Here is a 23911-nt window from a genome sequence, read left to right as displayed (position 1 = left end):
TGGACTTCCTTTAAATGAAAAATACCATTAAAGCGGAAAGTGTCGTCACTGATTACCCTGTGCGGACTGCACAGGCTAATCTGGGATGACACTTTACACACATGCATTTTGCCCAATTTTCACAGAACAAGACACATATTATCTTTCTTCCAGGTTGCACAGGCTTGTACCTGCGGTTTGTGTTTGGGCTGGGACTGCTTGCAAGTCTTGCCCACGGAGTTTTCCATATCACACTCAAGGCTATGGCTACTGATAGCAAGCCATATGGGTCCATGTTTACAAACTGTAAGTAGTATTCGATTTCCAATTCACACTCTAAATTATGGCTACTCATGGAAATGATATTGTTCCATGTTTGCAAACTGTAAGTAGTATATGATTTCCTTTTACAATTTAGGCTATTATTACACATGACAAGCAATATGGGTCGATGTCTCTAAATTTTAAGTAGTATTTGATTGGCATATCACATACTATACACGGCTACCTGTGACAAGCCCTTTGGGTTTATTATTCCAAATGGAACATATATTTTGATTTCCATACCACACTATACAATGGCTTCTCATCACAAGCTATGTTGGCCTGTATTTCCAAACTGTTAGAAGTATTGTATTTCAATATCCCACTATGCAATGGTTTCTCAAGACAAGCCATATGGGTCTATGTTTCCAAACTATAAGTCATATTGTATTTCATGACAAGCCATATGGGTCTATGTTTCCAAACTATAAGTCATATTGTATTTCAAGACAAGCCATATGGGTCTATGTTTCCAAACTATAAGTCATATTGTATTTCATGACAAGCCATATGGGTCTATGTTACCAAACTATAAGTCATATTGTATTTCATGACAAGCCATATGGGTCTATGTTTCCAAACTATAAGTCATATTGTATTTCATGACAAGCCATATGGGTCTATGTTACCAAACTATAAGTCATATTGTATTTCATGACAAGCCATATGGGTCTATGTTTCCAAATTGTACTTATTATTGTATTTCAAAATACAATAGCTTCTAATGACTTGCCATAAAGGTCTATGTTTCCTAACTGTAAGCAGTATTGTATTTCAATATCTCGCTATACAATTGGTACTCATGTCTAGCCATATAGGTCTATGTTTCCAATCTTCAAGTAGTCTTGTATTTAAATACCACACTATACAAAGGCTTCTCACAGCAAGCCATATGGGTCTATGTTTCCAAGCTGTTAGTAGCATTGTATTTAAATATTAAACTATACAATGGCTTCTCATGGACTTTGCATACCGTCTTTATCCTAATAAACGCTCCCGCCCTAATAAACGCGCCCATATCGTATAATAAAATGAAGGAGTGATCAAAATAATAGCCCCCCCATTTCTCGGCTGCTAAGGGGTAAAGTAATTGCATTTTATTGAAGGAAATTTTTTTTATCAACAAGGTAATTGGCAAGAACCTTATAGAAATAAAACTTTAATAATAATAATAATAACATATATATTTGGAACAGATGATGTAAGAAATGAACTCCATTATTATTGTATCGGTGTTTTCAGTTTTAAATGTCAAATTCATGTTACAAATTTTTTTACACCGTGCATTTAAAAATACGGATCTACCCAGGTTGTTCAATATGTGGTACGCTGGGCCGAAGCTACCGTAACCATAAACTTTCACTTATTAACACTGTTCATATCTCGGCCACACATACTGTTACAGTTCTCACTACTGTCACATTGACAACGGCCCTTTCATTTCGCATGATAATAGGGTGTAGTATTCTTATAACAGGGTTCCCAGCCAACCTGGAAGTCAGGGAAAACCTGGAAAAAGACTTTCACTTTTTCCAGTATGGGAATTTGGGAAAAGTTCCTGAAATCAGGGAAAAAATCAGGGAATTTTGTTTAGTCAGACTTTCCTGACGTTCTCTTAGTACTGTTGTTCCTGTTACTGTTTAAAAATGTTGAATTACGTAACAATATGTTCCAAATATTGTTGCAAAACAAACATTAAATGAAAATTAATGAAAGGGCAAGGAAAGGATGGCTGTGAGGGGAGATGGGAGGCCATGGCTTTAAAATTACATAAATAAAATACATGTTATTGGCTGCAACTGCTATTTATTGAGGTTGTCTAAAACAAGTTACAGGTTGAAATTATGATCCTGGAATTTGGATTTTCCCTCAGGGAAAAATCAGGGGAAAATCAGGGAATTTTGTTCATACAAAAAACTGGGAACCCTGTTGTGATATGTTAAGGATTGCTCAATGAACTTGGAACTTTTCGCAAATACCGGTTAACACATTTTAGGTGTTGGCTCATATTATACCTAAAGGAGGGTGAAATAAACGTGCCCTCTTTGTGATTTGCATCCCGCCCGGGCGCATTTATTAGGATAAAGACGGTATGTGTCTATGTTTTCAAACTGTAAGTAGTTTTGTATTTCAATATCACACTATACAAGGGCTTCTCATGCCTAGTCATATAGGGCTATTTTTCAAAACTGTAAGTAGTATTGTTTTTTAATATCACACTATATAATTGCCATCGTAAAAACTCAGTCATAGGTCTACCCGCTCATACGTCGGGCGGTATAAAAATGGTTAGAAAATGGGACATTTTGTGTATGTGCACTTCATAAGTAGAGTAAAAATTACAAGACAATTAGAAAATCAGCTTCAGTAAAATTTCGACCCCATCTTAGATATTTCGGATTCTGAGACGCAACTATATTGTTAAGCATGTTAATTATATTAAACAAACCCGATACATGTATAATTGTATTATAGTAGATTAAAATAATATTACCTTGCAATTGGATAATTAGTAATAATCCAACAAAACACTGTGCCATTATTTATGATATATGTGTTTAGGAATTCTGTAAACACAAGCGTATGCCATTGTTAGGCACTGTACAGGACGTTTGTAAATTGGAACTAATAGGTATTTCTCGGAAAATCCTAGATAAATGTATTCGTCGTTTCAATGCTAAGGCCGAGTAATTATGGCAAATCAGAACTCAACTTGCATAAAATCCTTGCTCAATTAACTGTTAAACTCCACCTGCAAAATATTAGAAAGGCGGAGCTATGCATTGATTGACATTGAGGAACAAACACATGACTGCATGTTGATTGCTAGACAAAGGAAGCCAATTTTGTTGGCGAGAAATGTGTTGCTTTATGGCTTCAGACAGGAAGTGGCTTTCCTTTGATGACGTCAAACTGTCAATTCACACAAAGTGCAAATTTTCAAAGACTTTTACTGACTCTTTGTTTACACATGCTAACATTAAACTTTAGATTAAATTATCAAAATAAGGCAAAAGTGATGTTGACATTTATGATTACATTAAAATTCGCTTCAGTTGAAATACAATGTTTTGCGTTGTTAATCAACGATTTTTAATGACAACAACAACCTTTAAAACCATTACCGGAACGACACGGGGATTGATCTTCCTCAATTTTCAAAAACGAAATTTCATGAACAATCTCATAAGTTGAGACTATAATTTTAATCAATTTTTGGAGGAAAAAAATCTCAACTTCATTTTTACAGTATTCATGACTTACCATATGGGTCATTTTTTTCAAGATATAAGTAGTATTGTATTTCAATATCACACTATACAATGGCAACTCCTGACTTGCCTTATGAGTCCTTGTTTTTATTTTACCCCCACAAACAAAGTTTAGGGGGGTATATAGCAGTGAGCTTGTCGATCTGTTGGTCTGTCTGTGGGTCGGTCCGTATTAAGTGTCCGCTCTTTAATTATATCCCCACAAATTGAAGTTTAGGGGGCTATATAGGAGTAAGCTTGTCTGTCGGCCGGTCCGCATTAAGTGTCCGCTCTCTATTTCAAGTAGTTTTCATCCGATCTTCACCAAACTTGGTCAGAAGTTGAATTTAAATGATGTCTAGGCCAAGTTCGAACATGGGCCTTGTTGGGTCAAAAACTAGGTCACGGGGTCACTTAGTGCGTTTTAAACATTCAGCATGTTGTCTGCTCTCTATTTCAAGTAGTTGTCATCCGATCTTCACCAAACTTGGTCAGAAGTTGTATCTAGATGATCTTAAGGCCAAGTTCGAACATGGGCCTTGCCAGGTCAAAAATTAGGTCATGGGGTCACTTAGTGGGTTTTAAACATTCAGAATGTTGTCTGCTCTCTAATTCAAGTAGTTTTCATCCCATATTCACCAAACTTGGTCAGAAATTGTATCTAGATGATGTCTATGCCAAGTTCGAACATGGGCCTTGCCGGGTCAAAAACTAGGTCACGGGGTCACTTTTTTAGTACGTTTTACACATTGAGCATGGTGTCTGCTCTCTATTTCAGGTAGTTTAAATCCGATCTTCTTCACACTGGGTCAAAAGTTGTAACTAGATGATGTGTAGGTCAAGTTCGAGCATGGGCCATGCCGGGTCAAAAACTAGGTCACGGGATCACTTAGTGTGTTTTAAACCTCACCATGTTGTCCGCTCTCTAATTCAAGTAGTTTTTATCCAATCTTCACCAAAATTGGTCAGAAGTTGTATCTTGATAATGTCTAGAGCAAGTTTGAACATGGGCCTTGCCGGGTCAAAAAGAAGGTGACGGGGTCACTTAGTGTGTTTTAAACATCACAATGTTGTCCGCTCTCTAATTTAAGTAGTTTTAATCCGATCTTCACCAAACTTGGTCAGAAGTTGTATCTAGATGATCTTAAGGCTAAGTTAGAACATGGGCCTTGCCGGGTCAAAAACTAGGTCACGGGGCCACTTAGTACGTTTTACACATTGAGCATGGTGTCTGCTCTCTGTTTCAAGTAGTTTAAATCCGATCTTCACCACACTTGGTCAGAAGTTGTAACTAGATGATGTGTAGGTCATGTTCGAACATGGGCCATGCCGGGTTCAAAAACTAGGTGACGGGGTCACTTAGTGTGTTTTAAACCTCACCATGTTGTCCGCTCTCTAATTCAAGTAGTTTTTATCCAATCTTCACCAAAATTGGTCAGAAGTTGTATCTTGGTAATGTCTACAGCAAGTTTGAATATGGGTCATGCCGGGTCAAAAACAAGATCACAGGGTCACTTAGGGCGTTTTAAACATCACAATGTTGTCCTCTCTCTAATTCAAGTAGCTTTCATCCGATCTTCACCAAACTTGGTCAGAAGTTGTATCCAGATGATGTCTAGGTCAAGTTTGAATATGGGTCATGCCGGGTCAAAAACTAGGTCACGGGGTATCTTAGTGCATTTTAAACCTAACAATGTTGTCCGCTCTCTAATTCAAGTAGTTTTCATCCAATCCTCACTAAACTTGGTCACAAGTTTTATCTATATGATGTCTAGAACAAGTGAGAACATGGGCCATTCCGGGCCTAAAACTAGGTCACGGGGCAGGGCCCTCAATCTAGCAAATCTGCCGCCGAATTTCGGAGGCAGTCCCCCACCTGAAAAGTATACTTTTTTCCCCTTGTTTTTTTGTTTTTTTTTTTAATAGAAAGATATGTCTCATGATTTTTATATCTCAATGATATTTCAATTTAATTTTTTCAAACATACTAAATTATGAAAAATGCAATGAATATAGTGCAAACATGTACAAATGAAATAATGAGAGAGTAAGTAAAAAAATCCCCCAAAAAGGGAAACGCCGCGAAAATTCCCCCTCCTAAGGGCTGCGGACCCCTTCCCCCAAAGTAACATTCAGCATGGTGTCCGCTCTCTAATTCAAGTAGTTTACATCCGATCTTCACCAAACTTGGTCAGAAGTTTTATGGAGATGATCTTAAGGCCAAGTTAAAACATGGGCCTTTCTGGGTCAAAAACTAGGTCAAGGGGTCACTTAGTGCGTTTTAAAAATTGAGCACGGTGTCCGCTGTTTTTTGTGAAGACGACATGCAAAATATTATGTGTCAATGCGGCATGTGGGGGTATTCGTCACGTCTTTGACAAAGCTCTAGTTCAAGTTGTTTTCATCCGATCTTCACCAAACTTTGTCAGATGTTGTATCTAGATGATGGTAAGGTCAAGTTCGAAAATAGGGTCATGCCGGGTCAAAAACTAGGTCACGGGGTTACTTAGTGCTTTTTAAACATCAAGCATGGTGTCCGCTCTCTAATTTAGTTTTCATTGGATCTTCACCAAACTTGGTCAGAAGTTGTAATTAGATGATGTCTAGGCCAGTTCGAACACGGGTCATGGCAGTTCAAAAACTACGGTAGGTGAAAAACTACAGTAGGTCACGGGGTTACTTAGTGCTTTTTAAACATTGAGCATGGTGTCCGCTCTTGAATTCAAGTAGTTTTCATCCGATCTTCATCAAACTTGGTCAGAAGTTGTCTCTAGATGATGTCTTAGTCAAGGTTGAATATGGGTCATGCTGGGCCAAAAACTAGGTCATGGACTCACTTAGTGCGTTTTAAACATTGAACATGGTGTCCGCTGTTTTTTGTGAAAACAACATGCAAAATATTCTGTGTCAATGCGGCATGTGGGGGTATTCGTCATGTCTGTGACAAAGCTCTAGTTATATTAAAAGTAATGATACAAGAATTAAAGCATCGGCAGTCATCAATATTTTACGTTAATAACTTTGGCTGCTGTAGCAAGTCTTACCTTGTCCTTTTTGGAAATCCAAATGTCTGTAAAGTTATTTTATAGTAAATTCTGTAAATGCTTGATCATATATTTTTGATAAAGATACAATTAAAAACCTGTTGTGAGACAAATTATTTCATGCTACGGGATAAAGCTTGTATCTGGCTTCATAATGGCTTTGCAGTACAAACATTGATCTGCAAGGAGTGGTTTAAGGCTTTTTACACATTGTAAGCTTTTAGGAAGACATTCATCTTATTGATTTGTCCAGAATTGTTACAGTTGATAGCTTTTTATTAATTTTTATGAAGATTTGTTTAAAAAAAAAAAATCCCTTTGACACAAAAATTATTCAGGTTTTAAAAAGTGATATATTTTTTTTAAAGGCACACATGATTTTTCAATTTTTAAGCTTTTTGAAATTAAATACTTGCCAAAAATATCATAAGTATTGTTACCAAACTTACTCTGCAGATTAAGTAGATATAAAAGTATTCTCTATTATGTCTTAGAGCAGATTATCATTTGATGTGCATTAGCAGAGGGGGTAATCACATGATAGTCAAGATGGCGATGCCCATGCCGAGGCAGTAATTTTACGCGATTTATACCCTTCATTAAATTTGTTTACTTGTTAAATGATGCTCACTTTCCAGCCATATCAGTAAAAAGGTGATTGCATTATTTCGTAATCGTATTTGAATTCGCTTTATATCTTGACTTTACTCTCCGGTTATTTTCTTAGTGGAGCCCTAATTAGATCATCCTGCTTAGAAATTTTACAGCGAGTAAAGTCGATATATAGAGCGAATATTACTATGAAATAAATGCCAGTAACTTTCTTGCTAATATGGCTGAAAAGTGAGGGGAATTAAAAAACTTAATTCAATAAATAAAAGGTATGAAACGGCGAAAAAAAGCTGCCTCTGCATGGACGTTTCCATCTTGATAATCACATGATTACCCCCTCTGATAAGGGTAATTTGATCTAGTTTATCATTTTTGATGTAATTGCTTTTTAATACAAGTATCCTGTTTGATAGTCATCAACACTTCAGTTATAACAAAGAAGCTTGAAATTTATTATATTGACACTCTATATATTTTAACAGAAATATACATGGTATGATGTATATGTTTTTTAGTCTTCATATCAATAAACAATTCAAATATGGTACACTGTCATGATCTTAAACATCTTGTATTCTAAATAAAAAAAGCAGTATGTTTTGTTATCATGTTCTAAATGCAGAATAATTTATTTGGTAAGCATTTCTTAACCTTTCTTATCTATTTAATTAATGTAGATTATAAATATGGGCTGGTAATCAATAAGCACTGTTATTAATTTCTGTCCATGTAAAAATGAGTATTGTGAAGCCCCTTTCAAAGAGACCAGAATATGGCAATAACACTGTCCATCTGTCTGTCTGTCCATCTGTCTGTCTGTGCAAGTTTCAGAGCTCTCAGCCATATCTTCATCATATATTGATGGATTTTATATTAACTTCACACAAATAAATTATGAACTATCACTACATAACATGTCCTATGTAATGCTCTTCTCCATACCATAAAGGTCAAGGTCACACATAGAGGTCAGAGGTGCTAGTTTGCAATATAACAGCTTGTCTGGACTGTAGCTTTGTCATTCATCATGCGATTTAAAAATATTTTCCACAAATAATTAAGAAATGGTGTTTGGGGTGTATCACCCGTCTCTCTGCCTGAAACAGTGTTTTTGTTTGTTCAAATTTGGGTCTGGTAGGGGGACCCATTCCCAAAATAAGAAAAATTGGTTAAAGCCACACAACTTATTTGGCATAGTAGATTTAAGAAATAGAAACACTGTTTCTGCTCAATAACCTGAGTTTTGTTGGAGGTTTTTAGCTGACATTGGCTGTATGTAGATACATTCATTTGTAACTTACATTAAGACCTAAGCATTGGACTTTACAATTATTTTAATGAAATTAATAATTCAAACATTGAAAACATGGTGTCATGGAGTTTTTTCTTGTTTTTGAAAATATAGAAAATAATTAACATCAATAGACACCTAGACAAGTGGTTAAAAACTTCAAATCTCGCTCATAATATTCACCTATATGCATTCCTGACTGCACGGTATGGAGTTTAGCGATGTACATTTGGCTGAATCTGTACATTATACTGCCGATTGCATTCTCAAGGAGGGTGTCGACACTTTCTGCTTCAGTTATTACATGATTGTGTGGGTTAGTTATGCTGATCAGGTCAAAAATGCCCCTAAACTACAGCAAATATTGTTAGTTTTGGCACTTTATCTTTCTAGTAAACACATAACTTGTTATTTTTAATTTCTTAAATACGTGTACATGTTTTAGCAATAGCCTTCATCAGTAGTAAACATTAACCCTTTGCATGCTGGGAAATTTGTCGTCTGCTAAAATGTCGTCTGCTGAATTGATAAAATTAGCATTTTCTTCGATTTTTTTTTAAAGAATACTATCAGAATAGCAAACAGTTTGGATCCTCAGATGAGACACCACGCTCTGTGGTGTCTCATCTGGATCCAAACTGTTTGCAAAGGCCTTAAATATTCGGTTCCCGCATTGTAAGGGTTAAGTCAGGCAGTGCCTTCAACATCATACTGTACTGTAACTATGTTTTGCGGAAAATATACATAACACAATTATAATATAACACAATACAAAGATAGATCCAAGTTAATACATCTGGGTATTAGTAAAAATATAGTTTAAAAAAAAATGTAAAAGACAAACAACAAATGTATATGTAAACAATGCTTACGGTATGTTCTATATATAATAAATTTTTAATGTGAAGACAGTTATTAATCCTAGTTTTTTGTCCCCTACCGGTTTCACTGGAGGGGACTTATGGTTTTCGCTCTGTGTGTCTGTCTGTCTGTCACACTTTTCTGGATCCTGCGATAATTTTAAAAGTTCTAAATATTTTTTCATGAAACTTAAAAAACATCGATAGATGGCAATATAGACATTATGCACGTCATTTCATTTTGTTCCTATGTCAAAAATTCTTGTTTCTATGGCAACAAATAGACTAGAAATACTGCTGAAAATGGTGGTTTTCTGAATACTGCGATAACTTTAAAAGTTCTTCATATTATTTCATGAATCTTGACACATGGATAAATGGCAATATGGACATTATGCACGTCATTTCATTTTGTTCCTATGAAAAAAAATTCTGGTTGCTAAGGCAACAAATAACTAGAAATGGCGCGGCAGAGGCCGACGCGTATCCCCACGCCGAATGTTTGACCTAGGTGTGCCCCAGGGTTGGTAATGGGGCCATGCATAGCTGAGATTGACCGTATTGTCATAAGAGAAGTTCAGTATCAATTTGAAGTGAATCAGTGTAGAAAAGAAGAAATTATAGTAAAAGGCAATTTTGGATGGGTGTGGTCTATGTGGGCGGGGCCCCAGGGTTGGTAATGGGGCCATGCATAGTTGAGATTGACCGTATTGTCATAAGAGAAGTTCAATATCAATTTGAAGTGAATCGGTGTAGAAATGAAGAAATTATAGTAAAGGCAATTTTGGGTGGGTGTGGTCTATGTGGGCGGGGCCCCAGGGTTGGTTATGGGGCCATGCATAGTTGAGATTGACCCTAATGTCATAAGAGAAGTTCAGGATCAATTTGAAGTGAATCCGTGTAGAAATGAAAAAATTATAGTAAATGGAATTTTTTGGTGGGTGTGGCCTATGTGGGCGGGCGCCCCAGGGTTGGGATTGGGGCCATGCATAGTTGAGATTGACCCTAATGTCATAACAAAAGTTCAGTATCAATTTGAAGTGAATCCGTGTAGAAATGAAAAAATTATAGTAAATGGAAATTTTTGGTGGGTGTGGCCTATGTGGGCGGGGCGCCCCAGGGTTGGGAATGGGGCCATGCATGGTTGAGATTGACCGTATTGTCATAAGAGAGGTCCAGTATCAATTTGAAGTGAATCGGTGTAGAAATAAAGAAGTAAATGTAAAATAACCGAAAAAAATGAGTGATAATTTCTGACGTGGCCCCACCCCAACCGCTATAACTTTTGACCCAGGGGTCAGATCAAAATTCCAAATAGTGCAGGGTCGCACATATGCTCATAGCTACCATGTGTGTAAGTTTCAAGGTTCTAGTGCTTTTAGTATAGGAGGAGATAGTGGCCAGGACGGACGGACAGACAGACAGACGGACGGACGGACGGACGGCGGAGATAACCACAATATCCCCACCTTTTTTTCAAAAAGCGTGGGGATAAAAAATAAATAAAAAAATCTGACAATGGTGGAGCCGGTAGGGGACATATATTGCTTGTCAATAGTCTTGTTTTTTTTGTATCCTGAATATCTCTTTGCATAAATTGTTGCTTTTAAATAAAATACCACACCTGTTACGTTCACTGTTTTAATTTTACATGTACATTCATGATCCACTATAATCTCATCAGGAAATTTAATTAAAAACAAATTACATCAGTTTTATCATGAGCTATCATAATGTGTCAGGTCTGTTCATCAATTTTGTCCATTTTGTGTTTCTTTATTCTTTATACTCAGATACAGAAAATTGTAACCCGCTGTTGCTAGTTTAAACGTGGTTATAAAAACAGCAACGGTGGTAACATCAATTACTGCTGTAGTTCATAACTAGAATTACTAGAGTAGAGTCTATGCAATATTGTAAGTGGTATCCCAGGGGAAACTAATTAAGTTGTAACTTCAAGGTTACTTCTGCATATTGTGTTAGAGATTGGGGTTAGAGATAGAGAGATTTTTTTCTATTTTGTTGCTGTTATGTTTAGCAGGTAGCATTCATTTCCAGCTACTGTGTATGTGGAGGTAAAACATATTTGGTTAACATTTGCATCAATGATTTACCATCAATGCTTGTAGCAGTAAAAGAAAACAAAAAAAAAATCAAAAACACATGTTATTTTTATGGATATAACAGCATTATCAGCTCACCTGAGAACAATGTGCTCATGGTGAGCTTTGCAATCGCCTTTTTTCCGTTGTCTGTCATCCGCCTTGCAGCGTCAACATTTGCCTTGTTAACACTCTAAAGGCTACATTCATTGTCAGATCTTCATGAAATTTGGTCAGAAGATTTGTCCCAATTATATCTTGGACAAGTTCACAAATGGTTCCATGGTCGCAAGGGGTGGGGCAATTTTTCTTATATGGCTATAGTAAAACCTTGTTAACATTCTAGAGGCCACATTTAGTGTTCAATCATCATGAATCTTGGAAAGAAATTTGTCCCAATAATATCTTTGAAAATGGTTCCGGTTGCTTGAAAAATATGGCTGCCATGGACGAAGCATTTTTCCTTATATTGCTATATAAGGCTGTTGTAAAATACTCGAGAGGCAACATTTATAGTCCGATTTCATGAAACTTGGTCAGGATATATTTGTCCCAATGATATCTTGGACAAAATTGAAAATTGTTTCAGATGGTTGAAAACATGGCCACTCGGGGGTAGGGCATTTTTCCTTATATGGCTATAGAAAAACCTTGTTAGCTCTCAAAAGTTACATTTATTGTTCACTCTTAGTGAAACTTGGTCAGAACATTTGTGCTAATGATATCTTGGGCTGCACAGAACAGGTCACATCCTTTGTATCTCAGGTGAGCGGCTTTTGACCTTTCAGGCTCTCTTGTTTTTAACTAGGAACCTGTCCATAGATTGATAAAAGAACACATTTTTAGCTCAGTGTTTTCAGAGAAAACCCGAGGTATTGTCATAGCCAGCTCGTCGTGTCGTCCGCTGTCCCCCGTCTGACGTCAGCGTCGTACTTAAACCTTAACATTGGCTCTAAAATCAAAGTGCTTCCACCTACAATTTTGAAACTTCATATGTAGATGCACCTTGATGAGTTCTACACGCCACACCCATTTTGAGGTCACTAGGTCAAAGGTCAAGGTCACAGTGACCTGTAAAAAAATAAAAAAGAGAAAAATTCTGACAAGCTTTCATTTATTATGCTCCCCTAATTTTTTTTTTTGGGGGGGAGCATATAGTCGCCGCTTCGTCTGTCCGTGCGTGTGTCCGTCCGTGTGCCCGTCCGTGCACAATTTTTGTCTGGGCTATTTCTGAGCGATTAATGACTGGAATTCAATTAAACTTAATGGGATGCTTCACTACCAAGAGGAGATGTGCATATTATCAGCTGGTTCTGGTCAGATGATTTTTCACAGAGTTATGGCCCTTTGAAATTTTCCATTAACTGTACATATAGTGCAATTCTTGTCCGGGCTTTTCTCAGCAACTAATGACCAGAATTCAATAAAACTTTATGGGAAGCTTCACTACCAAAAAGTGATGTGCATATTATCAGCCAGTTTTGGTCGGATGATTTTTCACAGAGTTATGGCCCTTTGAAATTTTCCATTAACTGTACATCTAGTGAAATTCTTGTCTGGGCTATTTCTCAGCAACTAATGACTGGAAATCAATGAAACTTTATGGGAAGCTTCACTACCAAGAGGAGATGTGCATATTATCAGCCGGTTATGGTCGGATGATTTTTCACAGAGTTATGGCCCTTTGAAATTTTCCATTGTACATAAAGTGCAATTCTTGTCCGAGCTATTTCTCAGCAACTTATTACGGGAATTCAATGACACTTTATGGGAAACTTCACTACAGACAGGAAATGTGCATATTATCAGCCGGTTATGGTCGGATGATTTTTCACAGAGTTATGGTCCTTTGAAATTTCTATAAACTGTACATACATGTATAGTGCAATTCTTGTCCGGGCTATTTCTCCCCAACTACTGACTGGAATTCAATGAAGCTTTATGGGAAGCTTAACTACCTTGAGGAGATGCGCATGTTATTTGTGGGTTCTGGTTAGATGATTTATTTAAAAAGCTATGGCCCTTTGAAATTTTTAAGTTGCTAAACCATCCATCATATTATTTTGTCCGAAGTTATGCCCCTCAAGACGTTTCCTTTTATCTGAATATAAAGTGCAATATTGTGAAAAAAAAACAAAAAAACTTTGGGAAGCATCAACTGTCTCCGATGGTTTCTTGTTCAAAACTGCACCGGTATCCGAGCAGCGCACCCGTTATGCGGTGCTCTTGTTTGACAATCTTTCAAGTTTTATTGACAGTTTGTAAATTGTTTCAACTTTTATAAACAGTTTAAAAAACTTAAGGAACGTTTTCAGTACAGTGTAAGTTTATGCAACATCTTAAGAAATATTGGAAGAAAAAACAGAAAGTTGTATGAAAAAGGTGTAATACGACTCTTAAACCTCAGATACTGTTTCCAATAGTTTGCTAGTGGTACACCATGTACATTTCATTTATTAACAATTTATCTTCTACTAATGTTTTTCCAGCCAAAAAATGTCAAGGACCAATTTTTAAGAATTATTTAAAATAATATTTTAGTAAGCATTAATGAAGACCTTAATGTATGGGAATCATTTCATGACTACTTTTTATGCCCCCCTTCGAAGAAGAGGGGGTATATTGCTTTGCACATGTCGTTCTGTCGGTCGGTCTGTCGGTCCGTCCACCAGGCGGTTTCCAGATGATAACTCAAGAACGCTTGGGCCTAGGATCATGAAACTTCATTGGTACATTGATCATGACTCGCAAATGAGCCCTATTGATTTTGAGGTCACTAGGTCAAAGGTCAAGGTCACGGTGACCCGAAATAGTAAAATGGTTTCCGGATGATAACTCAAGAATGCATACGCCTAGGATCATGAAACTTCATCATTAGATAGATCATGACTCGCAGATGACCTCTATTGATTTTGAGGTCACTAGGTCAAAGGTCAAGGTCACGGAGACCCAAAATAGTTTAATGGTTTCCGGATGATAACTCAAGAACGCTTACACCTAGGATCAAGAAACTTCATAGGTACATTGATCATGACTCGCAGATGACCCCTATTGATTTTGAGGTCACTAGGTCAAAGGTCAAGGTGACCCGAAATAGGAAAGTGATTTTCGGATGATAACTCAAGAATGCATACTCCTAGAATCATGAAATTTCATAGGTAGATTGATCATGACTCGCAGATGATCCCTATTGATTTTGAGGTCACTAGGTCAAAGGTCAAGGTCACGGTGACCCGAAATAGTGTAATGGTTTTCGGATGATAACTCAAGAACGCTTGGGCCTAGGATCATGAAACTTCATGGGTAGATTGATCATGACTCGCAGATGACCCCTATTGATTTTGAGGTCACAAGGTCAAAGGTCAAGGTCACGGTGACCGAAATAGTTAAATGGTTTCCAGATGATAACTCAAGAACGCTTACACCTAGGATCATGAAACTTCATAGGTACATTGATCATGACTCGCAGATGACCCATATTGATTTTCAGGTCACTAGGTCAAAGGTCAAGGTCACGGTGACCGGAAACAGTTAAATTGTTTCTCGATGATAACTCAAGAACGCTTTTGCCTAGGATCATGACACTTCATAGGTACATTGCTCATGACTCGCAGATGACCCCTATTGATTTTTAGGTCACTAGGTCAAAGGTCAAGGTCACAGTGACAAACGTATTCACACAATGGCTGCCACTACAACGGACAGCCCATATGGGGGGCATGCATGTTTTACAAACAGCCCTTGTTTAAGATAATATTATTTTAGCAAATATAATATGCATTAGCCATCAAAAGGAATATGATCGTGTTGGTGTGTTTATCAGGGAATAATACGGTATATTGAATTAAAGTGATAGGTTTGGCTGGATGTAATTCTCACGATGGAACTTGTCAATATTGGCTCATGTCTGTGATGATTGCATGTTGATTAACATTATGAGAGTTCCTGTGTAACAAATCGGTCCTTAGGCGAGCTGTTTAGCAGGCATCCATCCATCAACTCGTCTGTCTACAGGCAGCTGATATTGGTTTTGCATGATGTGGATATACCAAACACATCTATGAGAAATCAATAATAGTGAGTCAATGTGTTGGGATGTTCATTAATACTCATTATCTATTTGTAACCTATACAATAAATAATAGGCTCTCTATATTAAGTAAGCATCGTTTGCCCAGATGTTTGGATTTGTACTTGAGTTTAAAGGGACCGTAAACCGTGATTGACGAAAAAAGAAAAGTTCTAAAATACCATATTTTTTTTACAATTATTAGTTTATACATGTATTGATTCAAATATCACGACTGGTATAATACATTAGTTGAAAAAAGTTCATATTTTCAGCATATTCGGTAATACAATTTCGCGATGTGAAATCGAAAGTACACTGTACATCGCAAAAAAGGTGACATAACAATTTACACACTATAAATAACGCAAGTAGATTGATCAGTTTATATATAAAATATAAACAATTCACTACGCATGCACAATTTGCATTCCTAGGTTTACCAAGTGACGACGATGACCAATCTACTTGCGTTACTTATAGTTAACTGGTAGTTACCTGGTACAAATGTACCTGTACCAAGTAAAATTTATTACCAAATATACTGAAAATATGAAAATTTAACAACTTTTTTCAAGTAATGTAATATACCAGTCGTGTTATTTTAATCAATATGAACTAATAATTGTAAACAAATACGGTAATTTAGAACTTTTCTTTTTTAGTAAATCGCGGTTTTCAGTCCCTTTAAATGATAGTGCACCTATTTTCCTATTTTCCAACAGTGCAGTTTAAGGTCTTAAAAAATGTCTAGACTTTTTACATCTGGGAAATAGTTGTCATAGCAGTGAATGAAAAAAGGCTCGGTGGAGATTAGAATGATATACAAAAAAGAATGATATAAAAGGATTATGGTTTGATGTCACCTTTTATTATATAAACTTAAATACTATAAAAGGGTGGTTGTGGACTGGCTGCATACATGTAATTGTTTTATATATAGCTACATAGGAGTGCTATATATATATGTATTGCTCTTGTTTGGTAATTGCATCAATGAACATTTAATTAAAGTTAATTCAAGATCGCTGTGGGGTAGTGGTTATGGTGTCCGCTTACAGACCAGGTGGTCACAGTTTCAAGCTGCGCTGTACGAGCGTTCTTTAGATCTCCCCCAAAGACACAAACTGACCAAGCAATGGATCTTCCCAGGAAACGGACTTAACCCTTTGCATGCTGGGAAATTTGTCATCTGCTAAAATGTTGTCTGCTGAATTTCTAAAATTAGCATTTTCTTCGATTGTCTTCCAATGAATACTATCAGAATACTGTACAGCCAAAGCGGCACAAACATAATCCGCGGCTACGCCACGGCCAGATTATTAGTCCTCCGCGGGAGAATCCTGTGTTCACTCGGCATCGATCCGCGCAAAGACGCCGAGTCTGTATTAGCTTCGCGTACTTTCGCGGAGTAAATCCGCCGCATACGTACGCGGCGGATTGAGTGAAAAGATATCCACCTACATGTACATACATGTATGTGTAGCGTAGAATTAATTACGCGCAAATGTTTATGTTTCGTTCGATTATCATTATTAAATTTGTAATCCGAAACACACTTCCGAATTTTAATGCTAACGCGTCCTTTGGCAAATTCTAGCGTCAAATAAACAGTGCTAAAATATCATTTTTTTCATAAAAAGCGTGCGAAAATTATGCAGACATGTAGAATTTCGTTTGGAAAGTTTGGGTGTATTTTGTGTTGTATAAATACATGAACATCACGTCAGGCGTAAATCGCATGTTCAGTGGAAAAAAACGCCCCGATTAGACGTTATATCATCATCTCTATAAATAGTAACAAATGCCAAAATGTATTTGATACTGAAGGAAATATCGAGAATGTTTGTGTATCGTAAATATTTACCAGCGTTTGCTTTAAAACTGGAATATACGGGATTATCGGGTAATTAGTAGCGATATTAACTGTATAATATGAACAAAATAAAACGTGTTTATATACGCATATTCAAACAATAGTTATAATAAGCTGATAATTAACAAAACAACAAATACGTCGTCACCGTCTTGATTATTGATGTTGCTTCAAACTGCTAATTTTCTCAGCTAAAATATAATAGCAGAATCAACATGCAATTAATTTATAAATCCACCATATGCTGGAGCCTTGACCACTTGTATGTGCAAAAACATAATTACGTGACCTTGTTTATGTGTGAAATACATACACTACGGGCGGGAAACAAACTTAATTGGCCAGACACATTAAGTATGCTTACATGTATATGCTAATACAATCCGCGCACAATAAATTTATTATGATTTTAATTATTATTATAATTGTTCTTTCAAAATGTGTTAACTACATGTAACTAATAATTTAAAAAAATATTTTTAATTTCATGATGCGCATCGACTCGGCATCATGTCGCTAATCGCGGCATGCCTTGGCGGACAGATGCGAAGTTTCGCAGCGAAATGCGACTTGCCGCCGCATACTGACGCGGCTTCAAGGACTGACGCGGCATCGACTTGTTTCGCCTTGCCGCCGCGGAATACGTTTGTTCCGCTTTGGCTGTACTGTAGCAAACAGTTTGGATTCTGATGAGTCTGGATCTGGATCGAAACTGTTTGCAAAGGCCTTCAAAATTTGGTTCCAGCACTGAAAGATGTAAGCGTTTTAGAAAGCATGCATCTTTTGATGCAGTGAAGCTAAAGAAAATAGGTTTAAACTGAAATTAATTAGTAATATTTAATCAGATTCATATGTGTTCTGTATTTCAGGTTCTACATATGAACAGTTGGTCAGACAGATTGGCCTGGAAAGGTAAGGTCTTACTTAATAACAGTCATCATAACAACTAGTTTGACCTAGAAAACCCAAAAACCAGGGATTATATTTTTGTCGGTGCTAGACCGATTGGGGTCATGAAAGACTGATTGAAAATCCCAAACAGTCAGTCCTATTCTGTTTGCTAAAATTCCCATGTCATGAAATCGCTTACACAGTGGACATGCTAACACCCCCTAATATATTTACATTCTTATCTCGATTAGGTGTGATATACCATTCGCTGCAGTCTCTAAACCGGTCAGGACCAGTTTATTGCATGTCATCCGACTAGTATGACCCCAAGCAGCGAAGATTCGCGCGGTTGTGTATTAGTCATGCGTGAATAACCCGTTTCAATATCAATCGATTATTTCAATGGCTTATACCTAGCACACTAATTAATCGGTCCGTAATGTGTACTCGTCCAGGATAAAATCGTTGACAGTTACTTCGGAGATGGGAATCTTGATGTTATCCTCGTGGAAATTGTGCATTTTATGCATGAAACAGTAAACTTTCATATAAACAAGGAAGAAAATCGGATATTCTGCAATAATTGTGGGCGGACCTTATACACTGAAAGCACGCGCTGTAACAAAACAAAACATGCCGATACATTTTCCACCAGCATAATAATCCGGCAATAAATGAATGAAAGTCGCGGATCTGATCGACAGAACAGCCGAAAGTTATTTTATGGGCGGAACTTCCCACAAATCAAGTCAAGTCAAGTCAAGTAATATTTATTTATAAAGTCGGGGTTTTAAACATGATAAACACAAGCTCTGAAGAGCTTTTAAAGCCGACTTATACATAACATTACATGATAACAACATGATATATAGTACATTCAATGAACACATAGTTATAAATATCCTGTAGTTGAGAAACAACAGAGAATATGAGTTTGAGTAAAATATTGCTTTAAAAGACTAGAGGTAACTTAATACATGTATTTCTTAAAAAACAAAAAAAAACAAAAACAAAAAAAACTAGCGTTTACATGTACTTAAAATATCAGACAAATTTAGAACTACAAGGCTTAGTAATGAACAAATAAATAGTGTACAAGGCATGCAATCATGAAAGGACAAACATTAAAATGAAAAGCAGTACAAAGGAAAACCAAGGAACATAAAACACGTTGAACATATCATAAAAAAACACACCAGTACATATAGGAACATATATTAAGCAAGCTAAAAACATAAGATAGCAGCTAAAAATAACATAGAACATAAAAATTCAAAAGCTATATAATATCATTAAGAACAATCACAGCTTACAAGATGTTGTATACTTTAAGAACTCTATGACTTTTTAAAATATAATATATACAAATTATATATAATACGGCACAATTAAACATTAAGAGACTTTATAAAAATAGGGAACCTGATTAATTTTACATTGCTTGCATGTAACAAATATGTAAAACACACACATAAAAAGGAAAACATAAGGGTAGACATAAGGAAGCAAAGCAGGGAAATATAAAGCACTTAAGTTTACAAAACTAAGGCAAAGGGTTGGGATCATGCAGGGAAACATACATATTGGGAGACAATAGCAGAAAAACAGGGACATACCGTAATTACTCTATGTTTTCGGACACTCTAAGTTTCGGACAACCCTTTTTTTAGCAAAAACAATTATTTTTCGTGACTCTTAATTTTCGGACACACGAGTTTTCGACCATAATTAATTTCTCTAAGTTTTCGGACAGTATATTTACCAGCGCTATTTTACCAAATGTCGGTCCTGTTTTCGATATCTAATGACACTTCGATCATGGGGTTTTACGACCAGATTAACATCATAAAACATGGCAGGTGCATGCCTGAGGGCAACGGACCATTACATTTGTGTTATTGTGTAAATTACCTTGTAAACCGGTATTAAACAATTGTTTCGCCCGATAGCATAAGCGCTGTGACAATAACCAGGGGTAGTGCCAATTAACAGTTCAATTATCAACCGCAATGGTACTACACCTTCTCAGTAAAATAACTGTGACAAATACTAAACGCTTCAAAGTGTGATGGAAGGTATTATACAACAACTATCGGAAATGAACAACAAAGAATTCATATATTGCTTTTTTATCGTGTTAATTACAGGTTCATACTAGCGATTATCGGTACATCACTTGCTCATCTTTGAACTCGTTGGTCAAAGTACAACCTTGTAGTAACTTTCAGTCAAATAAATTAAGCATTTAAAATTATTAAAAATATAATAATATTAAAATATAACATATATAACTAATTTATACTATACGGCATGGTATTTTACAAGCGCGTGCTATTACCGTTATTCGTTGATACAATTGACGCTATTTTTGGACACTTCAATTTTCGACTCTTAGTTTTTGGACACCTGTATTTTGTGAATATTTTTTGTATCTAAGTTTTCGGACACGAACAAAATTAATTATTTTTAAGTGTCCGAAAACATAGAGTAATTACGGTATTTGTTTTAAACCCTTTCAGTGTCGCAGGCTGCAAATTTTAATATTTAAAATATATTTAGTTATTTATGCAAGATGGACAAGAGCTAACTGATCCATTCCAGTACCCAAGCATGGATTTAAAGGAGTTGAAGGATGAAATTTGCCTAAAGTGATTTGGTAAATTATTCCAGAGTTTTGCAGCTGTGTATCTGAAAGAGTTTATACCATACCTGGTTGTTCTTGGTTTAGGCAACCTTACTGTATATGAATATCTCAAATTATAAGAATGTTCTTTAATTTCAACAAAATCATGTAAATAAGAGGGTCCATCCTTATTATACATTTTAAAAAATTCTTGTGAAATTATTCTTAAGCGCCTTATTTTAAGGGATGGAAGACCAGACCTTGTGAGAAGAGCATCATAATCTGAAGTAAAATCATTGTTAATGAATCTTAGTGCTCTTTCTTGATTTTTTTCCATTTTCTTTGTATTTGTTTCATTTGTAAAGTGCCAGGTGAGTGGGCAATAATTAAAGTTTGATAAAATAAAAGATTGATACATTGTGATTTTACAAAGCAAACAAAACTAGAAATGGCGCAGCAGAGGCCGACGCGTATCCCCACGCCGCATGTTTGACCCAAGGGCGCCCCAGGGTTGATCATGGGGCCATGCATAGTTGAGATTGACTGTATTGTCATAAGAGAAGTTCAGTATCAATTAGAAGTGAATGGGTGTAAAAATAAAGAAGTTATAGTAAAAGGCAATTTTGGGAGGGTGTGGCCTATGTGGGCGGGGTGCCCCAGGGTTGGTAATGGGGCCATGCATAGTTGAGATTGACCGTATTGTCATAAGAGAGGTTCAGTATCAATTTGAAGTGAATCAGTGTATTAATGAAGAAATTATAGTAAAAGGCAATTTTGGGCGGGTGTGGTCTATGTGGGCGTGGCGCCCCAGGGTTGGCAACGGGGCCATGCATAGTTGAGTTTGACCGTTTTGTCATAAGAGAGGTTCAGTATCAATTTGAAGTGAATCAGTGTAGAAATGAAGAAGTTAATGTAAAATAACCTAAATTTTTTTTATAGTAAATGGAATTTTTTGGTGGGTGTGGCCTATGTGGGCGGGCGCCCCAGGGTTGGGATTGGGGCCATGCATAGTTGAGATTGACCCTAATGTCATAACAAAAGTTCAGTATCAATTTGAAGTGAATCCGTGTAGAAATGAAAAAATTATAGTAAATGGAAATTTTTGGTGGGTGTGGCCTATGTGGGCGGGGCGCCCCAGGGTTGGGAATGGGGCCATGCATGGTTGAGATTGACCGTATTGTCATAAGAGAGGTCCAGTATCAATTTGAAGTAAATCGGTGTAGAAATAAGAAGTAAATGTAAAATAACCTAAAAAAATGAGTGATAATTTCTGACGCGGCCCCACCCCAACCGCTATAAATTTTGACCCAGGGGTCAGATCAAAATTCCAAATAGTGCAGGGTCGCACATATGCTCATAGCTACCATGTGTGTAAGTTTCAAGGTTCTAGTGCTTTTAGTATAGGAGGAGATAGTGGCCAGGACGGACGGACAGACAGACGGACGGACGGACGGACGGACGGCGGAGATAACCACAATATCCCCACCTTTTTTTCAAAAAGCGTGGGGATAACAAAACAAATACACAAGAAAAATAATATACATTGTATAAAGCTTTAGTAAAAATCGTGTTAGAATCGAAATAATTCGTGTACTTTATTGTTTGTTGTTGAATAACCACGGCCGGAAGTTTAGATGTGTGGTATCAAATCACACAGATTAATAATATTGACAACGAAGAAAAAAAGTCAGATAAAACAGCACACGAAACACGGAGCGTATATTGACTCATCTAGAGTCCGTGCACGAAACAACATATCAAATGATAAAACCAATTGAGAAAACTCGTATTTACCGTTTAAAAAAATGCCTAAGGAAATTTAACTTGTACTTTTATTATACCACCTTCATGAATGGCAAAATCAATTGTATATATTTTAACATAATTTGTCATGATTTCGGATATGAATTTTCGGACACATTTTCCCCAGTTAAATCCAGACTGATTGATGTTGCCGGAAAATATGATCCCTGCCAAAAACATATGTTACTACTTGACATCAAGAAAACAAACATGTGTGGCTATCAGGGATCATATTTTCCTGCAACATCAATCGGTCTGGATTTGAATGGGAAAAAATTATCCGAAAATTTACATCCGAAATCATGACAAATTACTTTAAAATATATACCATTGATTTTGCCATTCATGAAGGTGGTATAATAAATGTAAAGTTAAAATCCCTAAGGCATTTTTTTTAAATGGAACATACAAGATTTCTCAATTGGTTTATCATTTGCTATTTCAATGTTGTTATTGTAGTCAATATTATTAATCTGTGTAAGTCTATACCGATGTTTTAAATCGTTGTCGACTCGATAATAGCTTACAAACATGCACTGAACCAAACAAATGTATGTGCGTAGGTTTGCAGCTGACAATAACAAAAGCAAATAAGAAATAATTCGTGTACGTAATAGTTTGTTTTTTCGAATAATCCACAGCCGATAGTTAAGATGCTAGAGGGATTAAATTACACGAGTGATTTGAAACCACTCATCTAAACTTCTGGTTGTGGGTTATGCAACAACAAACAATAAAGTACACAAATTATTTTGATTCTAACATGATTTTCATTTATTTATAGCTGGATAATTACGCTGGTTGAAAAAAATGTATCGGCATGTTTTGTTTAGTAACAGCGCGTGCTTTCAGTGTATAAGGTCCACCCACAATTATTGCAGAATATCCAACTTTCTTCTTTGTTTATATGAAAGTTTACTGTATCATGCATGAAATGCACAATTTCCACGAGGATAACATCGGGGTTTTCATCTCCGAAGTAACTGTCTGCGATTTTATCGTGGACGAGTACACATTACGGACCAATTTGTGTGCTAGGTATAAGCCAGTGAAATTATTGATTGATATGGACACAGGGTTATTCCCCGGGGTTATTCGCGCATGAACAATACACAACCCCGCTAATCTTCGCTGCTTGGGGTCATAGTCTGATACTAGTCGGCTGATGGCAATAAACTGGTCCTGA

The 23911-nt window shown here is 36.5% G+C and overlaps 1 protein-coding gene across 13 annotated transcripts in view; it reads left to right on the top strand.

Moving 5' to 3' along the window:
• Window positions 1-23911, top strand: part of LOC127845715 (piezo-type mechanosensitive ion channel component 1-like) — a 255188-nt gene that overhangs the window by 20458 nt on the left and 210819 nt on the right. For all 13 annotated transcript variants that reach the window (XR_008033338.1, XR_008033339.1, XR_008033334.1 and 10 more), the window contains exons 4-5: window positions 154-285; window positions 18278-18320. Coding sequence is in view for 6 of the 13 variants with exons in the window: in XM_052376809.1 (XP_052232769.1) it covers window positions 154-285; window positions 18278-18320 (175 nt within the window). In the remaining 7 variants the exon portion in view is untranslated. The remainder of the gene's footprint in view (window positions 1-153; window positions 286-18277; window positions 18321-23911) is intronic.

The sequence above is a fragment of the Dreissena polymorpha genome, chromosome 9, assembly GCF_020536995.1.
Source record: "Dreissena polymorpha isolate Duluth1 chromosome 9, UMN_Dpol_1.0, whole genome shotgun sequence".
In the NCBI taxonomy this organism is placed as follows: domain Eukaryota; kingdom Metazoa; phylum Mollusca; class Bivalvia; order Myida; family Dreissenidae; genus Dreissena; species Dreissena polymorpha.
This window is presented reverse-complemented; position numbering and strand designations above follow the sequence as displayed.